The sequence below is a fragment of the Protomyctophum bolini genome, assembly GCF_963924005.1.
Source record: "Protomyctophum bolini genome assembly, chromosome: 10".
NCBI classification, from domain to species: domain Eukaryota; kingdom Metazoa; phylum Chordata; class Actinopteri; order Myctophiformes; family Myctophidae; genus Protomyctophum; species Protomyctophum bolini.
The window spans coordinates 39,140,427-39,155,192 of NC_137871.1; the positions used below are offsets into that span (position 1 = coordinate 39,140,427).

Here is a 14,766-nt window from a genome sequence, read left to right on the forward strand (position 1 = left end):
TGCTTTGAAGATGATGGAGAGCTCTAAACATGGGATAACTGTCAGGACTTGCTGTTATCAGTGTGTGCTGTGTGGTACATTTACTGGACGTCTTCTTGCAATGTGGTGTGAAGGTGTGTATCAATTGGTGCATGTAGTTATGCCTGATTTGTAGTTTAGTTCCGCGCCCATGTCTAACACCAAAAATCTACAGTATAACTCACAGTCACAAGTGACAACACGTCTCACCCAAAACGCCTCATGTGCTTGTAGATAAGTTACTGTAGGTCAGTATCTGAACCAGTTACAGTTCTATTACAGGTCTATCGGAATACATGCATGCGTGCATGCAGACAGACAAGTTCCACACTGACTTCCACCACTTAGGTTTGGACTGTGGCCATTGTAAACACCAAGCAATAACAAACCACTCTGCTTCCCCATGCCTTTGTGTCCATCTTCATTCTTTAGATGACTATCTGCTAACCTCACTGTGCAGTGACTGTGCACATTCTCATTTGTTGTGGCAACAGTGGCATAGGCGCAGTTCAGACACACAGGTTAAACACTCCTGCCACATCGAACCTCCACATGCAGGGAGGTTTAGCTTGGAAATGGAGATTCTGCCTCAAAGGTTGTTGCAGGGGTAAAGTTCCTGTCCACCACCGAGACTAGCGCGCCTAAATCCTCGGGGTGCATCTGGCTTTGTCAGACTTCTGATTGGTCCCTGACCGACCACCAACCAACAGGCTCCTTGCGCATAGCAGTGGTTGTTTATGCTGGGTTTCCTCGACATGAGAAAAATAAAATATCCAGTTTTACTTCTTTTTTTAGACGTGGTTTAAATGGTTTTAAGTAGATGAGTGTAGGTATCTTTCTCAGGGACACTTAGACACACACTGTACAGTAGACTGGGCAAGCCAAGGGAACCGATGACCGTCAAACTCCCAGACAGCTACCCGCTCAGCTAACGCACCATCATGTCATCCAACTCCCAGACAGCCTCTCTACCTGCTTAGCTAACGCTAGCCTGGCTTCTAAGCCAGACCGAATCAGCCGTTGGCAAAAAAGAATTGCCTGCCGGCGGATTACGGTCTGGAGAGGCTCAATTGTACGCCCATTTCCTACACCAGAGAACTGGTGTGGCCAATCGGGACACGGTATGCAATATGGGCGGGCTTTGGTACAGTGACGTTCAATGCTTGAGACCTTTGACTGACGGTAGCTCTGACCAATTGCGTCAAAGAGAAAATGTTTGAACCCGCCCCCCGGGAAACAAGATCTATACACAGCATCTCTAGACTCAAATACCACACAAGTCTGGCTTATTAGCCAGGCTAAGGTAACGCACCATCATGTCATCCAACTCTCTACCCGCATCATGTCATCCAACTTCCAAATTGCTGTAGGGACTGCGCTGCGCTGCACTGCTACATTGAATACCGGAAAGCTCGCCACAAAACACACTCACCCCGAGTCCCCCGCAGGCGTACAGACGGCAGAACTGCTCAGACTGGTATTCCTAAACGTAACCTAAGTAAACTATTCTTAAAACCCCTTTAGACCTGAGGCCGATTCTAAAAAAAGAAGAATTCTTCTAATTCCTAAACGTTTTCTGAAAACCTCATGTTTCTATATCAGTGGTGCTCAACCCTTTTCATGTCAAGGACCCCCATAATTATCTGTGGGGGTCATCGCGGCCATCTGAAAATATGTTGTTCCAGGGACCCCCCCCCCCCCCCCCAGAAGCAAAGATTTGAGTTAAAAATGTTCGCTCTGAAAGAATATACTGTATATACCGCTAGATTATGATGAATGTATATTTAAGAGGGCTTTGTGACAGGATACATACAGTATAAATGGCCCTGTGTGTGTGTGTGTAAACTGAAACATAACAAATCTTTTTTTTCTCTCTTCTCCAGTGGTAGACCGACAGGGCTGTGACCCACACACTCGCTTTGTCGTGCCTCCGCGCACTGTCCACTGGGTGGCGCTGCTCCAGCGGGGAAACTGCACCTTTAAGGAGAAGATACTAAAGGCAGCGGCCTACAATGCCTCCGCTGTCCTCATCTACAACAACTCCACGGATGACACGGTCCGAATGGGCCACGACGGTTAGTGGGACGTGTGTGTATAGATATTGTGCTGTGAAGACGAGTTTGTGTACTTCCTCTATGCTGCCACTAGTGGCAGACAATTGCTTGTGCAAAAAAGTGTTTTTTAGAAAACAAGAAATGTTTAAATCTTGAGATCCTTTGTTTTGAAACGAAAACCCCATTAGCAGTCACGGCTTGTGAACTTCTTGAAATGTTCAAGATTCCACATGGTTCCATGATGGTTGTGCGTTGCTTATAAGATGGTGGACATGCATTGTGATGCAGTACATGGAGGCATTTGTAGGAGATGCGGATGAAGACGGAAGCCAGTGTGTTGAGGAGAGCTGTGTGACTTTGTAGTGTAGAGGAGTTATTCCTGTGTGAAGGACATTATTTTATGCATACCTGGACCTCAGCCACCAAACACGAGCACAGCAATACGGCAAACGGTAGCCTGACATAACCCTGCAATACCAATGGGATATGTCACACATGCAGACGAGCGCGCGCATGTGCACACACGCGCGCACACACACACACACACACGCACAGTCGCACACAGGCATTTAATGGACACCATTGTCAGAGTTGTTTTAGTGTCATGATCAAGGACTCTTCAATCTAAACACACTCACACAATCCTATCATCTTGTCTGTTTTGTTGTTCTTAAGCAATAAGTTATTTAAGAACATTAGGAACTATTAACCTTTGTGTTTGTTCCGCCATTCATCAACGAACATCAAGTGCATGACTCACTTGCTGTGTACTACTGAATGATTGGCTGGAAGGGCCAGCTGTTGCTGGCTGGCTGACGACAAAACAACATCTGGTGTGACGAAAGCGACACCAGAAAGCTACAGTGTTAAACGAAAACTGTTCCTATGCATTATATTTATACCTGCGTACTTGGTGAATTTCAAGTCTAGAAGTCTGTGTACTTTTGGGATGAGAGAGACAGAGAGAGAGAGAGAGAGAGAGAGAGAGAAAAACACAAAAAGGATAGCTGATTTCAAATGAAAATCAACCGATAATCCACAGTAGGTGACTTATTAAGACGATCTTATCAACCTACTGCATGTAAACTGGAGCCGACCTAATCCTATTCCTAACCTCAGTCTTAAAGTAGCTATAAGCAATAATATGTCAAAAATGTAATGACTTTTTTGGTATTCAGACAGCCAGCAAAAAACACAAAGAAATGTAGTCTCTCTCTGTGACACATCACCGCGTGATCGGAAATCGGGGCAGGTCATATAATTTTTTAATTATCGGAATCGGACCGGAACATCCATATCATGATATTAGACGTAAATGGTGCATTTATATAGCGCCTTTATCCAAGGCGCTTTACATACAGTAGATTGTGCATTACATTCACCCATTCACACACCGATGCTGGCGGAAACCATGCAAGGCACCAACCAGCACATCAGGAGCAATTAGGGGTTCAGTGTCTTGCTCAAGGACACTTCGACACTTAACAATGGGGGAGCCCGGGTTTGAACTGGCAACCTTGCGGTTACCATCCGGCCACTCTACCCCTGAGCGACCGCCGCCCCACAGACTGGATGTTGTCTGTGATTTTGAATATTGTACTATTGCGAATATAAATATCGGATCAGGAAAAATCGGTATAATCGCAGCCAGTAGGCTCCCAGTATACATGCAGTAGACGGAGAAGATCGTCTTGATAAGTAACCTACAGGTGTTTATCGGTTGATAACTTTTGAAGCGGGTGAAAAGGACAGGGTGAAGCAGTAAGTGTTAATGAGATGCACAGAGAGGGCTGGCTGCAACAGCATTGTGTTTGGCCAAGGCAGGAGTCAGACACCCAACCAATGAGAGCACTGGAAAGGAGGAGGATGAACATGGAAGGTACAGAAGGAAGACGGGATGCAGGGGGTGGACTGAGGAATCGTGAGTCATAACGTGTGGCAGTTGCTATCCGCGTGAGATCGATGAACTATTATAAATATAGAATATCCATGACTAATTAATAAGGTCATTTTCCTTCATGAGCAGAAGATGGTTCCCTGGAGCCTGGGCTATACAGTATTGATCTGCCTGAAGAGAAATATGTGAGACATAATTCTGCAGTCTTTATTCTACGTTTGAGGCACAGAATAGCATGTATGCTGGTGTGCATACATGTCTGCAACTCTGCATCATGCATCTACTGGCAGAAACTAAGAATTGAACGTGTGTGTGTGTTTGTGTGTGTGTGTGTGTGTGTGTGTGTGTGTGTGGAATCTGTGTTTTCGAGGCTCTCATATTTTTTTTACTACATTCCAGTTTTAAGACCGATGAGATGAAACACTTATCTACTTAAAAACTGTGCTGTCATCCATCAAAGCCAGCTTTCTTCAAGGACCCCCCCCCCCCCCCCCCCCTACTGCCTTCTTTACAACAGGGTCATCTTACAAAGTCATTTAATCTACCATACTATATACTAGTATAAATCACTTCTAATTAAATGAAAACATCTGCCCACGCCATGGGATAATCTCACTTACCTCCAGTGCAGCCTTTTTTCTTTTTGTATGGCGCACGCCGCTATCCCCTCCAACGTCTGGTCCTCGGAAATTACGGCATATGGCAGCCAACTAAGTCTATGGAGTGTGATTTTTACTTTAAAGTTTAGACTTTAAAAATGCATTTCTTAAAGCTGCAATCCGTACGATTTATGTCCTCTACTGGCGGAGACTCGGAGAGAGGTATTTGCAACACCCAGGTGAACTTGATCATTTGTGAAAATCTTTGACATCAGTGCCCAACGGGCACCGCTGTGGAGGCTCCAACGAGCACTGCTCTAGTTGGAACTAGATAAAATGCCCCTCTGGGCACAGGTCTCCACCAGGGCAAGTCAGGTTGTGGCCTCCTGGTGGCGCTATGACAGGCCAATGTGAAAAGGGTGGGATATATTCCTCAGCCTGGTAGGAAAGTCTGTGAAAGATTTCACGTAAATTGCACTCCGCGTTCATGATTTGAGGCTTTTGGTTCAAAACGGGCCAATCCTGCAAATTTTTAAAGCCAGTGTTAGACCAATTAGGATGAAATATGAAATATCGGACGGATCCGGCTTGAACACATGTGACTATAGAGATAGTATGTAACGATTTTTTTTCAAAAGTCTGCCTCCTGGTGGTGCTATAACAGGCCGTTCTGGAAAACTTAGGGCACAGGTTCATCGTTGGCATCCAGGGAGTGTTTGTGCAAAATGTTGCATCGCCCGGGTTAATGGTGCCGGAGATTAGCTGGTAACAAACAGATGGACGTATGGACACAATCACACACACAAAACATACTCTCTCCCCATGCCTTCGGCCTGGTGGAGACAATAAAGTCAGAGAAAGAAGGGTATGGTCAGGGGATTCTACTAACATGAAGGCGTTCAAGGAATTGAACTATGTAAAAAGCTTTTGGATTGCAGCTTTATATCTTCATATCCCTTGGAGATAGTCTCAAATATTCACCAAGCCACATCTGCTATGGGCATAAAAAATATTCACCAAGCCACAGAGTGTAATCAGTGTGCTGTCGTACAGCGCATGCTTGATATCAGGGGTTGATCATCGTGCGTCTGCTGCTAGTGCGTCAGCAATCCCTGCAGTCACGCAGAGCTGCCCGTGTCTCCGTGCCATGTGGTGCCACACACAGGTGAAGGTCACCCCTACGCCTAAACAGAAAGGCAGACTTTAACAGAAAGGGAGCCAGAGACAGGTAAAGTAAAGCCTGAGTTAAACGTGCTGTACAGTAGTTGCACGCCAGTGTCACGACGCACCAAAAATAGCACATCTACAAGCTCTCAACGTGTCCTGCTGCGACAGGACCCGTTGTGAGCTTGTAGATCAGCTAGTGCCTGGCACAATGTGCAACCACGTATAACTCGGGCTTACAGGCAGCATCATTGACAGGGAGAAGGCAAACAATCTGACAGAGAGATATGCAGTCTGGTAGGAAGTGATGCGTTAATACCGTGAGAGAGTTATCTGATAGTCCAATAAACAGGCTGTACACATAAGTCATGGAATCATAAGATCTGGCATATTTTATTGCCCGGGATACTTATCCCAAAATGAATGGATATGTGATATGCATATGAACAGCAAAGACATAGATGAAAGCAAATATGACCTGTTATATCACGAATCAGATTCGATCATATCAGTCCGTTGATCGGGGCGCCCCTTGAAGCGCAGGCCAGAGGGGTCGTCTGTCCTGGAGAATTCTGACGTACGTGTCTCTACTTTTTCAGACACTATATAGAAATCTTTCTGTCCCTCTGTGACCTTGCTTGAGCACAGCTAGGGTGCACACTCTTATGAGTAATGGTAACTGCTTAAAAGGTCTACTTTATCCCAACAGAAGGTATAATGGAAGTATGAGTCCTATGTTTATGACGACACCTCACCGTGTCTGACAGGACACATACATGGACATGGACACAAGACATGTTTATGTACTGTTATCTGTCACAGCCCTTCATGCAGATGTTTTAGTGAAATAAAACGCAATTCAACAAAGAATCTCCAAGACCATTAATACTATATTATACTACACTTCTACAATATGTTATATGCTATGAACTGGTACTGTACAGGTATGTGTCCTTGTTGGATATGAACAAAAGCCAGGCTATCAAAAGCTAACATGTGATGTCTCCCCTCTCTCTCTCTCTCTCTCTCTCTCTCTCTCTCACACACACGCACGCACACGCACACGCACAAACTCCCATATGTGTTCCAGAGTTAATAAGTCAGCCTGCGTCACACCTGCTTGCCTCCCTGAGCCAACGGTTCACGTGTGTCTCCTGTCTGTTGGCAGCCAGTGTCTGTCCCTGGCTCCCATAAAGCTAATGATTAATGCTAGTTGGCTGCAGCCTTGGCCTGTTGCTTTGACTGACTGATCTGACATTGATCTTGGGGCAATAGAGTGACTCATAAAAACAAGTGTGTGTGTGTGTGTGTGTGTGTGTGTGTGTCTGTGTGCGTGCGCACACGTGCACACGTATGCACATGTATGCGTGTATGCACATGTATGCGTATGCGGGTATACACAATGTGTGTGTACGTGTGTGTGTGTGTGTGTGTACAGTAGGTATTGCTGTGGGCATGTGTCACTGACAAATAGCAAAATGTATACTTTTTCTGTCTACAATGTAATAATCCCAGAATTGAACAAGAAAGGCATATGAAAGAGCACATCTCTGTCATGATGTGTACAGCAGCCCATCCTGTACACTTGTAGCTTTTCAAATGAAAGTAGTGGTTATTCTTTTTCTCTGACTCTTATCTATAGATATTGGCATTGTAGAAGTCTAACTTTTATCCTGATGTTTCTCAGTGGACTGATCTTGTACCTCACCTCCATTCCTGTAAGCGTAATAGTTGGCACTAAAAGGAGTGGTCTGATTGTCTTATTCATAACAGAGAGGACAGTGTTTCCACGCATACTGTAGCTTATAAATCTGGTTCTGTTACTTAAGATTGCTGCATAAGTAAACAAAGTTGGACCCCTTGTCGACTTGCCGAAACTGATGTTCTCAGAGCACAAAATTGTTTTTTACTCAATGCAGCTCCACTTTGACTGCTCTGCCATTTCTGGTGACAGACACATAGTGGATGAAGTGTGTACTATCTCTCTCCATGGATTAATTGCCATCTGGCTGTGTTTGCAGTCTCTCATAGAGGGATTATAGAGGTCTGTACCTTCTAAACTCATCTGACAACCTTCATTCAAAACCGTCCATGGTACTTAACTTTGCTGGCAGATTGCAGAAATGAAAAGCGATATAAATCACAAGCAGATTGAATGTCAACCACATGCCTCTGCTGTGATGTTCAGAAAATCTGGGAGGTGCAGAACTGATGAAACAACCTTTCAGCAGGCAATCCTTTCTTTGTTTCCTTCTTATCTCTGCAAAATGTATCCACATGAAGTATACTGCAGCCTTTCAAGAACAGAATGGTCATGCTGAACAATATGCAGGGTAAATGCATGAAGGGTGACATGACATCTACTGTATTCTGGCCTCAATTCTAAACACGTGGCTTCCTTTACGAAAGTGTTTGTGTACCTTCTGGTGCTATCAAAAGTCTTCAGATATATGTTGGTTCACTCCTTTGGTCTACACTAGAAAACCACTGCTGTAAGTACAGAACACCACTATACTGTAAATATAGAATCCATTACTGTAAGTTAGTACTTACTACTGTACTGTAGTGTGTAAGCATTTGGCTGAGGCTGACGACTAGCTCTGCAGGCTGTGGCTGTAGTTGAGTCATGACTGAATGTTTGCTGCATTTTGTGAATGTTTGAGAGACATTTGAGTGGAGATGAGGTTGGTAACCGCTGTCCATTTGAATTCTCAAGGAGTTGTCGTCCTCCCTCTGTTGTCGTCATCCACTCTCATTCACGTGACCCCAGCTGGCAAATGCGCTGAGTCAGCCCTGTACTGAGTACTGAGGGCTGAAGGACTGAAGGGCAACTCCTGTTGGGCTTCCCAAGGGATGCTGGGCAATAATCTAACGCTTAATTTACACTCGAACCAAGGTGATGCATTTTCAACAGAATAAGGGTAATACATCATCTTCATCAAGCCTTACACAGCTTCTTCTGGATGCTAGGTCTGTTGCTTATTTGTTATACACTGTAGCATGTCCTTCAATTAGCCCTCGAATTCCTTGACCCTGTTGGGGTTTGACACATGTACATACTCTGACAAGAGCATGTGCTAAATGGCTAAATTGGGAATGAAAAAATAAATTAAGTGGAATTTTGCAAGGTGTTTTTGTTGCTTTTTTTGTTGATTTTCTTTACCAGTTTTTCTCCTCAATTTAGTTATGCCAATCATTTCCTCCCCACACACATTTCTGTGTTGTCACTCAACACTCCTTTCTGACGGGTGCCCGTAGGATTACGTGCATTGACAATTATCACCCTCCCCGGCCGCGTTATTGTGTGGAGTATAGACCCTCGACAAAGCCGGATGTACCATGGTGGAGTTGTGGAAGAACTGTAGCCTTTATTAGAAGAAAGGTGTCATCTTATTGGCCTGGAGTGCTGTTATCGTTAATGTTTTAATGATGTAAAATAACTTCAGACACACACTGGTAGGGCAGCCTGTCTGTCTGACTGACTAATTAATCTCCAGTATCTGTGATGCAGGAGAATGAGCAAGATGGCTGCACCTTGGCAGAGAGAGGAGAAACACAGAAAGACAATGGCCCTCATTTACCAACCAAGCTTTTGACAGAAAAGAAACAGAAAAGTTGGCATATGGTCATTTCCACGCAGTTGTTGATGGCTAGAAGTGACCACATTCTTCTCTCTTGCTTTATTGCAATCTTTGTTTGGTTTGATTGGGATCTCTTATATATCTCCACATCTGAGTCTGAGGCAATAGCCTTTTAAATGAATCAATAGCCCACACGTGTAGAACTCAAATCTCGACCATCATGAGCAATCTTAAGCGTTATTCATAGTCTGGACTTTCGGTGGTGAGGTGACCACCTAACTACAACATGACGTCACAAGCCGCGGTGAAGAGCAAACCACCGCCACCGCCACAGCCCTTCTCTCTGTTTTTACTCGCCACCGCTCAACGTTATTTCAGCTCCGGTGGTCTGGTCACCTCACCACCGGAGCGGTGGTCACCTCACCACCGAAAATCCAGACTATAAATGAGCCTTTAGTTCACCTGATGCTCCCTCTCTTTCCATGGATTTTGTTCGAGGCTTTCTCCTTTGCCAGATATCCTGGGAATGAGGTTTGCTGTGTCATTTGGGGAAGTTTATGAACACTGCATCATCAATCAAAAATGGGTTCATAAAACCCCATTAAAAAAAATACTTGAAAGGCATGAAAGTCAAATTCAAACTTCAGACTGAGTATGTTCCACCAGTATGGGCCAGGACTGCTATTGTTATATGAAGGCTCTTATCAAGTACAATTTGGTGTCTGTACTGTACAGTACAGTACAGTACAGTACAGTACAGTACAGTACAGTACAGTACAGTACAGTACACAGCGTGGCAAACCTGAACTGTATTATTTGGCATGTTGTGCAGCTGCTTTGGGAGTGACTGAAACGAATGACACAAAGGATGGGCAAAGGACCATCCTTTGTGTCATTTGTGATCATTTTGTCAGCTCACCATCAGAACCATAGCAGGAACAAGTACTGTATAGCCCAGAGTCTATTCTGTTGCTGACACAAAGGCTTACGCTACGCAGAGACAGAAAATATAGCACCTGGCTCGGTGGCTCCCTATAGGTCAGGAATGCTGGCACTCTCGGATGGATATGGTATTTAATACTACTAGACATAATACTAGTATGTAACCCAGAGACACAAATTCAGTTGTAGACATATTGTGTACATTATAGATGACGTACGGTACCACCCTAACATACTGTACACCCATATAGAGGAAGAAAAAACAGCCCGTGCTAAAGTGGTTTGAGGGTCAGTGATGTGTTACTGCAGTAATATGAGACACAGGAAGCAGAACCCAGCCAGTTGACCTTTCTCCCTGCCTCTCTCCCTCCTCCACCTCCAGTAAGGTCCCGCCCTGCCCTACTAGTACTACTATCACTACCCTTTGTGAAACGTTGCATGCACACTGAGTGTGCGCACTGGAGTGTCCAAGGAAGATCTGCCACCCCAAATATTTCAAATCAGCCTCACGGTGGCGTTATAACAGGTTGAAAGTGCAACACAGCCCTAGGTACGCAACCCGACCGGGACTTCATTAATCTGTTCACTCAGATCACATTAATACATGATGCCTGTACATATTCATTGTACATTGTATATTGTGTTCATAGTACCAACGCAAAATTACAGTTATGGATCTAAAAATAGGAAGTATGTATTTTGGTGTAAGCTACCTGTATGTCTTGAGTCGTGACAATGGATTACATGATGCTTCTCCTTCTGAGGTTCTCTGCGTCACAGAGAAACTTGAATTATTGTACAGTGGTGTTGGTGCATTTCCTGTTGAGACAGGCAGCTTGGAGCATGCTGATAGATGTCAGACATTCTCAGTGTGGCTCCCCCATTAGAATACAGCCCCAGGTGGAGCACAGTGTTCATGTTGACTGAACAGAAACATTATCTTGAGTTCAAGAATTAATTATCACAAAATTAATAGAATCTTGTGTCAGTCAGTCATTTGTTAACCCGAGACTAAAGCTACCTACCATACCTTAAATTACTATTGTTTTTATTTTTTTTCCCATAAAGGTGCAACTGCCGCATTTGCAAACTATGCGACCGCTAGAGCCCCCCCCCCCCCCGAACATGTCCTCAAAGTCATGCATCCAACAAGCTTTGAACTGAGCAGATTGGACTTTCCGTTCCAGAGATAATGGCCAATTTGGCCAAAACATCGTGAGTTTTGGCCATTATCGCCCATTTGTCTTTAACTAGTCCTTACCCGTTCTAATATATGATCACCAAATTAGGTACAGTGTGGCTTATGAGATTATAATAGATGACGTTATTGTTTGGGAGGGAATTGTTAATGGATGAGCTTGGGAAGGGCACAAAGTTAATATTATAAGTGGTCTGCGGAGCATTCCCTGGGGGGCGTCTGTGACTGTGTATTCCTGGGACCATAAATACGTCTCTGCGCGCACACACGGCACACGGCCAAGAGTTGGTTTTGACATGGCAGCAGCGCCCTGGATGGTGTGTGTACTGTACAGACAACACTGCCCTGGATGGTGTGTGTACTGGTGTGTGTTTCCGCAACCCTATAGGGATTTTGAATAACGCACGCGCGACCCGTCGTGAGACAAATAATTGAGGGAGGCGATATTTTTTTATTTTTTTATCACATGTGGTGCAGTAGGCTATTGTTACATTGTCCGTGGCTTTGACTACCATCTGTAACCGCGCATCACCAGGCTTTCAGGTGCCACGCACCCCCCACCACAATGCCTGTGTTGTTTCACCCGCGTTTGGTTTGAAGTGATATCGAGTTACGTGCAAACACTGCAAAGTTGTCGCTATGATATCCATTTTACTTCAGTGTGGCTAAAGCCAGGCTAGATGCTGAGGGGGGGGGGGACTGAAGGTGCATGCGTTCAAAGAGGAAGATATATAATGCGTTTCCAGTTGCTTCAGTCGCTTCACTATGGTCGCTCGCAGGTCAGCATTGGTTAAAAAAAGAAGAAGAAAAAAAGTCCTTTCTCTCCAGCTCGCTTGTTTCCATGCAGGAGCTGTAGCTGTGTTCCCCCTCCCTCGAGTGGTTGATATATTATGATACAACAGATATGTTGTTGGGTACACAGTAATGTAACGTTGGGAGTGTAACCAAATGAACCCGTGCATGTTCGCCATGGTGGAATGTTAACAGTCCAGTCTCCTCCCTGAGTGGCGAGTGGTAGCAGAAGAAATAGGGGCGTCGCAGTGTGTCGGCAGTCGTAGGAGCGGGGCCAGGCGCAAAATTTATATAGGCCACTGATTGTTGTGTTGCGGCTGTAGCATAGGAAGCATGACAGTGGGGTAACACCGAGAACGGTGGCGTGTGATGCATGTGTCGCTAGGGGGTGGGGGTGTGAGGTTGCGCCTATGTGAAAAGTCTGAACGATTGGTGCAGGCAATGAGGAGCTACGACAGTGTTTCAGACATTCAGCTTTTTCTGCCAATGGCCCAACTTTGTGGAATGAACTTCAAAACTCCTTAAAACTGAGCTCCCTGCCATCCTTCGGTCAGTTCAAAGGAATGCTCCGGAACATTTTTCACCGTGATTTCTTTTACTGACTGGTTGTTCTTCATTTAAGTTCCTTTGTAATTTATCCTGATGTATAATGTTGTGTTTGATGTATTGTTTTTGACTGTATTTGTGTATTGTAACATCGGCTACATTGAAAATGAGGGCTTTCCCTCAACTGTATTTCCGAGTATAAATAAAGGTGATGATGATAGATGCAGTACTGTAGATGGCCCATGATCTAAATTAGAAGAGGAATGTGTACAGTACTCAGGCCATTGGTCCCTGACACCTTTGCGGAAGAGAAATTGTTTGATGGGTTTATACTGTAGTCATTCATAATGTGCTACAGAGAATTATCCCCCCTCTGCTCCAATTCAAGCCCTACACTGGGTGAAACCACATTTTGAATTTCCTCTGCAGGATTTACAAAGGACTCTTATCTCTCTGTCTCTCCCCCTTAAGTTCAAATAAATGCCTCGTCACAAATGCCATTCATTTTCCTCCAGCTGAGAAATAATTTCAGAGGTCATAGATATCATGGAAGTTGTACTCCACTACATCTCAGAAGCAAATATTTCTCTCCTTCCAGGTACTGGCAACACCGTGGCTGTGATGATAACGGAAACGTACGGGAAGGAGATCCTGGCCCACCTGGACCACAACCTCACAGTGCTGGTCAACGTGGTCGTGGGTCAACGAGCGCCCACCAAGAACAACAACCGAGGCTCTCTGGTCTTCGTGTCCATCTCCTTCATCGTCCTGATGATCATCTCGTCAGCCTGGCTCATCTTCTACTTCATCCAGAAGATCCGCTACACCAGTGCACGTGACCGCAGCCAGGTACCAATGCAAACACAGGGAAAAGATTGTTAACTCATTAACAGTTTGGGTGGCGGGAACACAATAAAGGCGCTAAAGCAGACGAGGGAGATTGTACTCTGAAAACTACCACCTTTTTATTTTGCCCCAAAACCGGGAGGTGAAATCTTCCTTTACTACATCGCCGTCGTAAAACTGATCTCTCTTTAGAAGCGTTAATATTCTAAGTGAGATGCATGATGAAGTCAGAAATTAGGACAAAAAATTGCCGTTATTATCAATCTGCGCGGAAGCAGTGTAGATTCAGACTAAATAAGGACGTTTGTCGGCCTGTAAGTGAATGGCTGTGCGCGCAGCAAAACAGGTCTGGGACGGGCTGAGCAAGGCGTTGCCTAGCAACAGCCGCTGTCAAAAAATAGATTTTAGCGATCCTGTTTTATATCGTTAAAAAATACCGTAAGACGTGTCCACACGTTCGCAGGCACCAGGCGGTTTTATTTGATAGGACGTGTGTGGACGTCCTAATGTCCTAGTGACACACTATAGCTATAGCTTGTAGGTGAGCTAACTCAAATATTTTGCCTCTTGAGGTTCCTGGAACAACATATTTTGAGATGGGGGTCGGTGGCCAAATACATAATTGCGGGGGGACCTTGACACCACTGATATAGCAACATAAGGTTTTCTTTCAGTTAGGATTTAGAAGACATTTGTAGAATTTGCCTCACGTTATAATGGGTTAATGTAGCAGGTACTGTAACACCAGGGTGTTTGGTTTTGGCTTAGGTTTTATCTAGTACTAGGAACGATGTCAATTGATGCCCGGGTCATCTGCAACACACGGCAAGTCGATTGGTTGGACGGTGCCAGAGTTATGCCTGGAACAAACAGACACAGGTTTCATGAATTTATAGATAGACAATGCCACCATGCTAACCTAGCCATATGCATGTAAACATATTATTAAGTGAATAGAGGCATTAACGAGACAAAAACTATGGAATAATATGCCCGATATAATATTTTATTGTTTACAGCTGGCGTTCTTATGTCTGCGAGACGTGGACATGCTTCATATCCATGTAAGACAATATAGGTGGTCTTCCCTGCTCACCAGTCTCTGCTTAGCTGCTTTCCAAACAGATTC

General features: G+C 44.6%; 1 protein-coding gene across 3 annotated transcripts in view; it reads left to right on the forward strand.

Moving 5' to 3' along the window:
• The window catches only part of rnf130 (ring finger protein 130), a 55,494-nt gene that overhangs the window by 19,123 nt on the left and 21,605 nt on the right, over positions 1-14,766 (forward strand). For all 3 annotated transcript variants that reach the window (XM_080774645.1, XM_080774644.1, XM_080774646.1), the window contains exons 3-4: positions 1,902-2,093; positions 13,390-13,640. In XM_080774645.1, the coding sequence (XP_080630771.1) occupies positions 1,902-2,093; positions 13,390-13,640 (443 nt within the window). The remainder of the gene's footprint in view (positions 1-1,901; positions 2,094-13,389; positions 13,641-14,766) is intronic.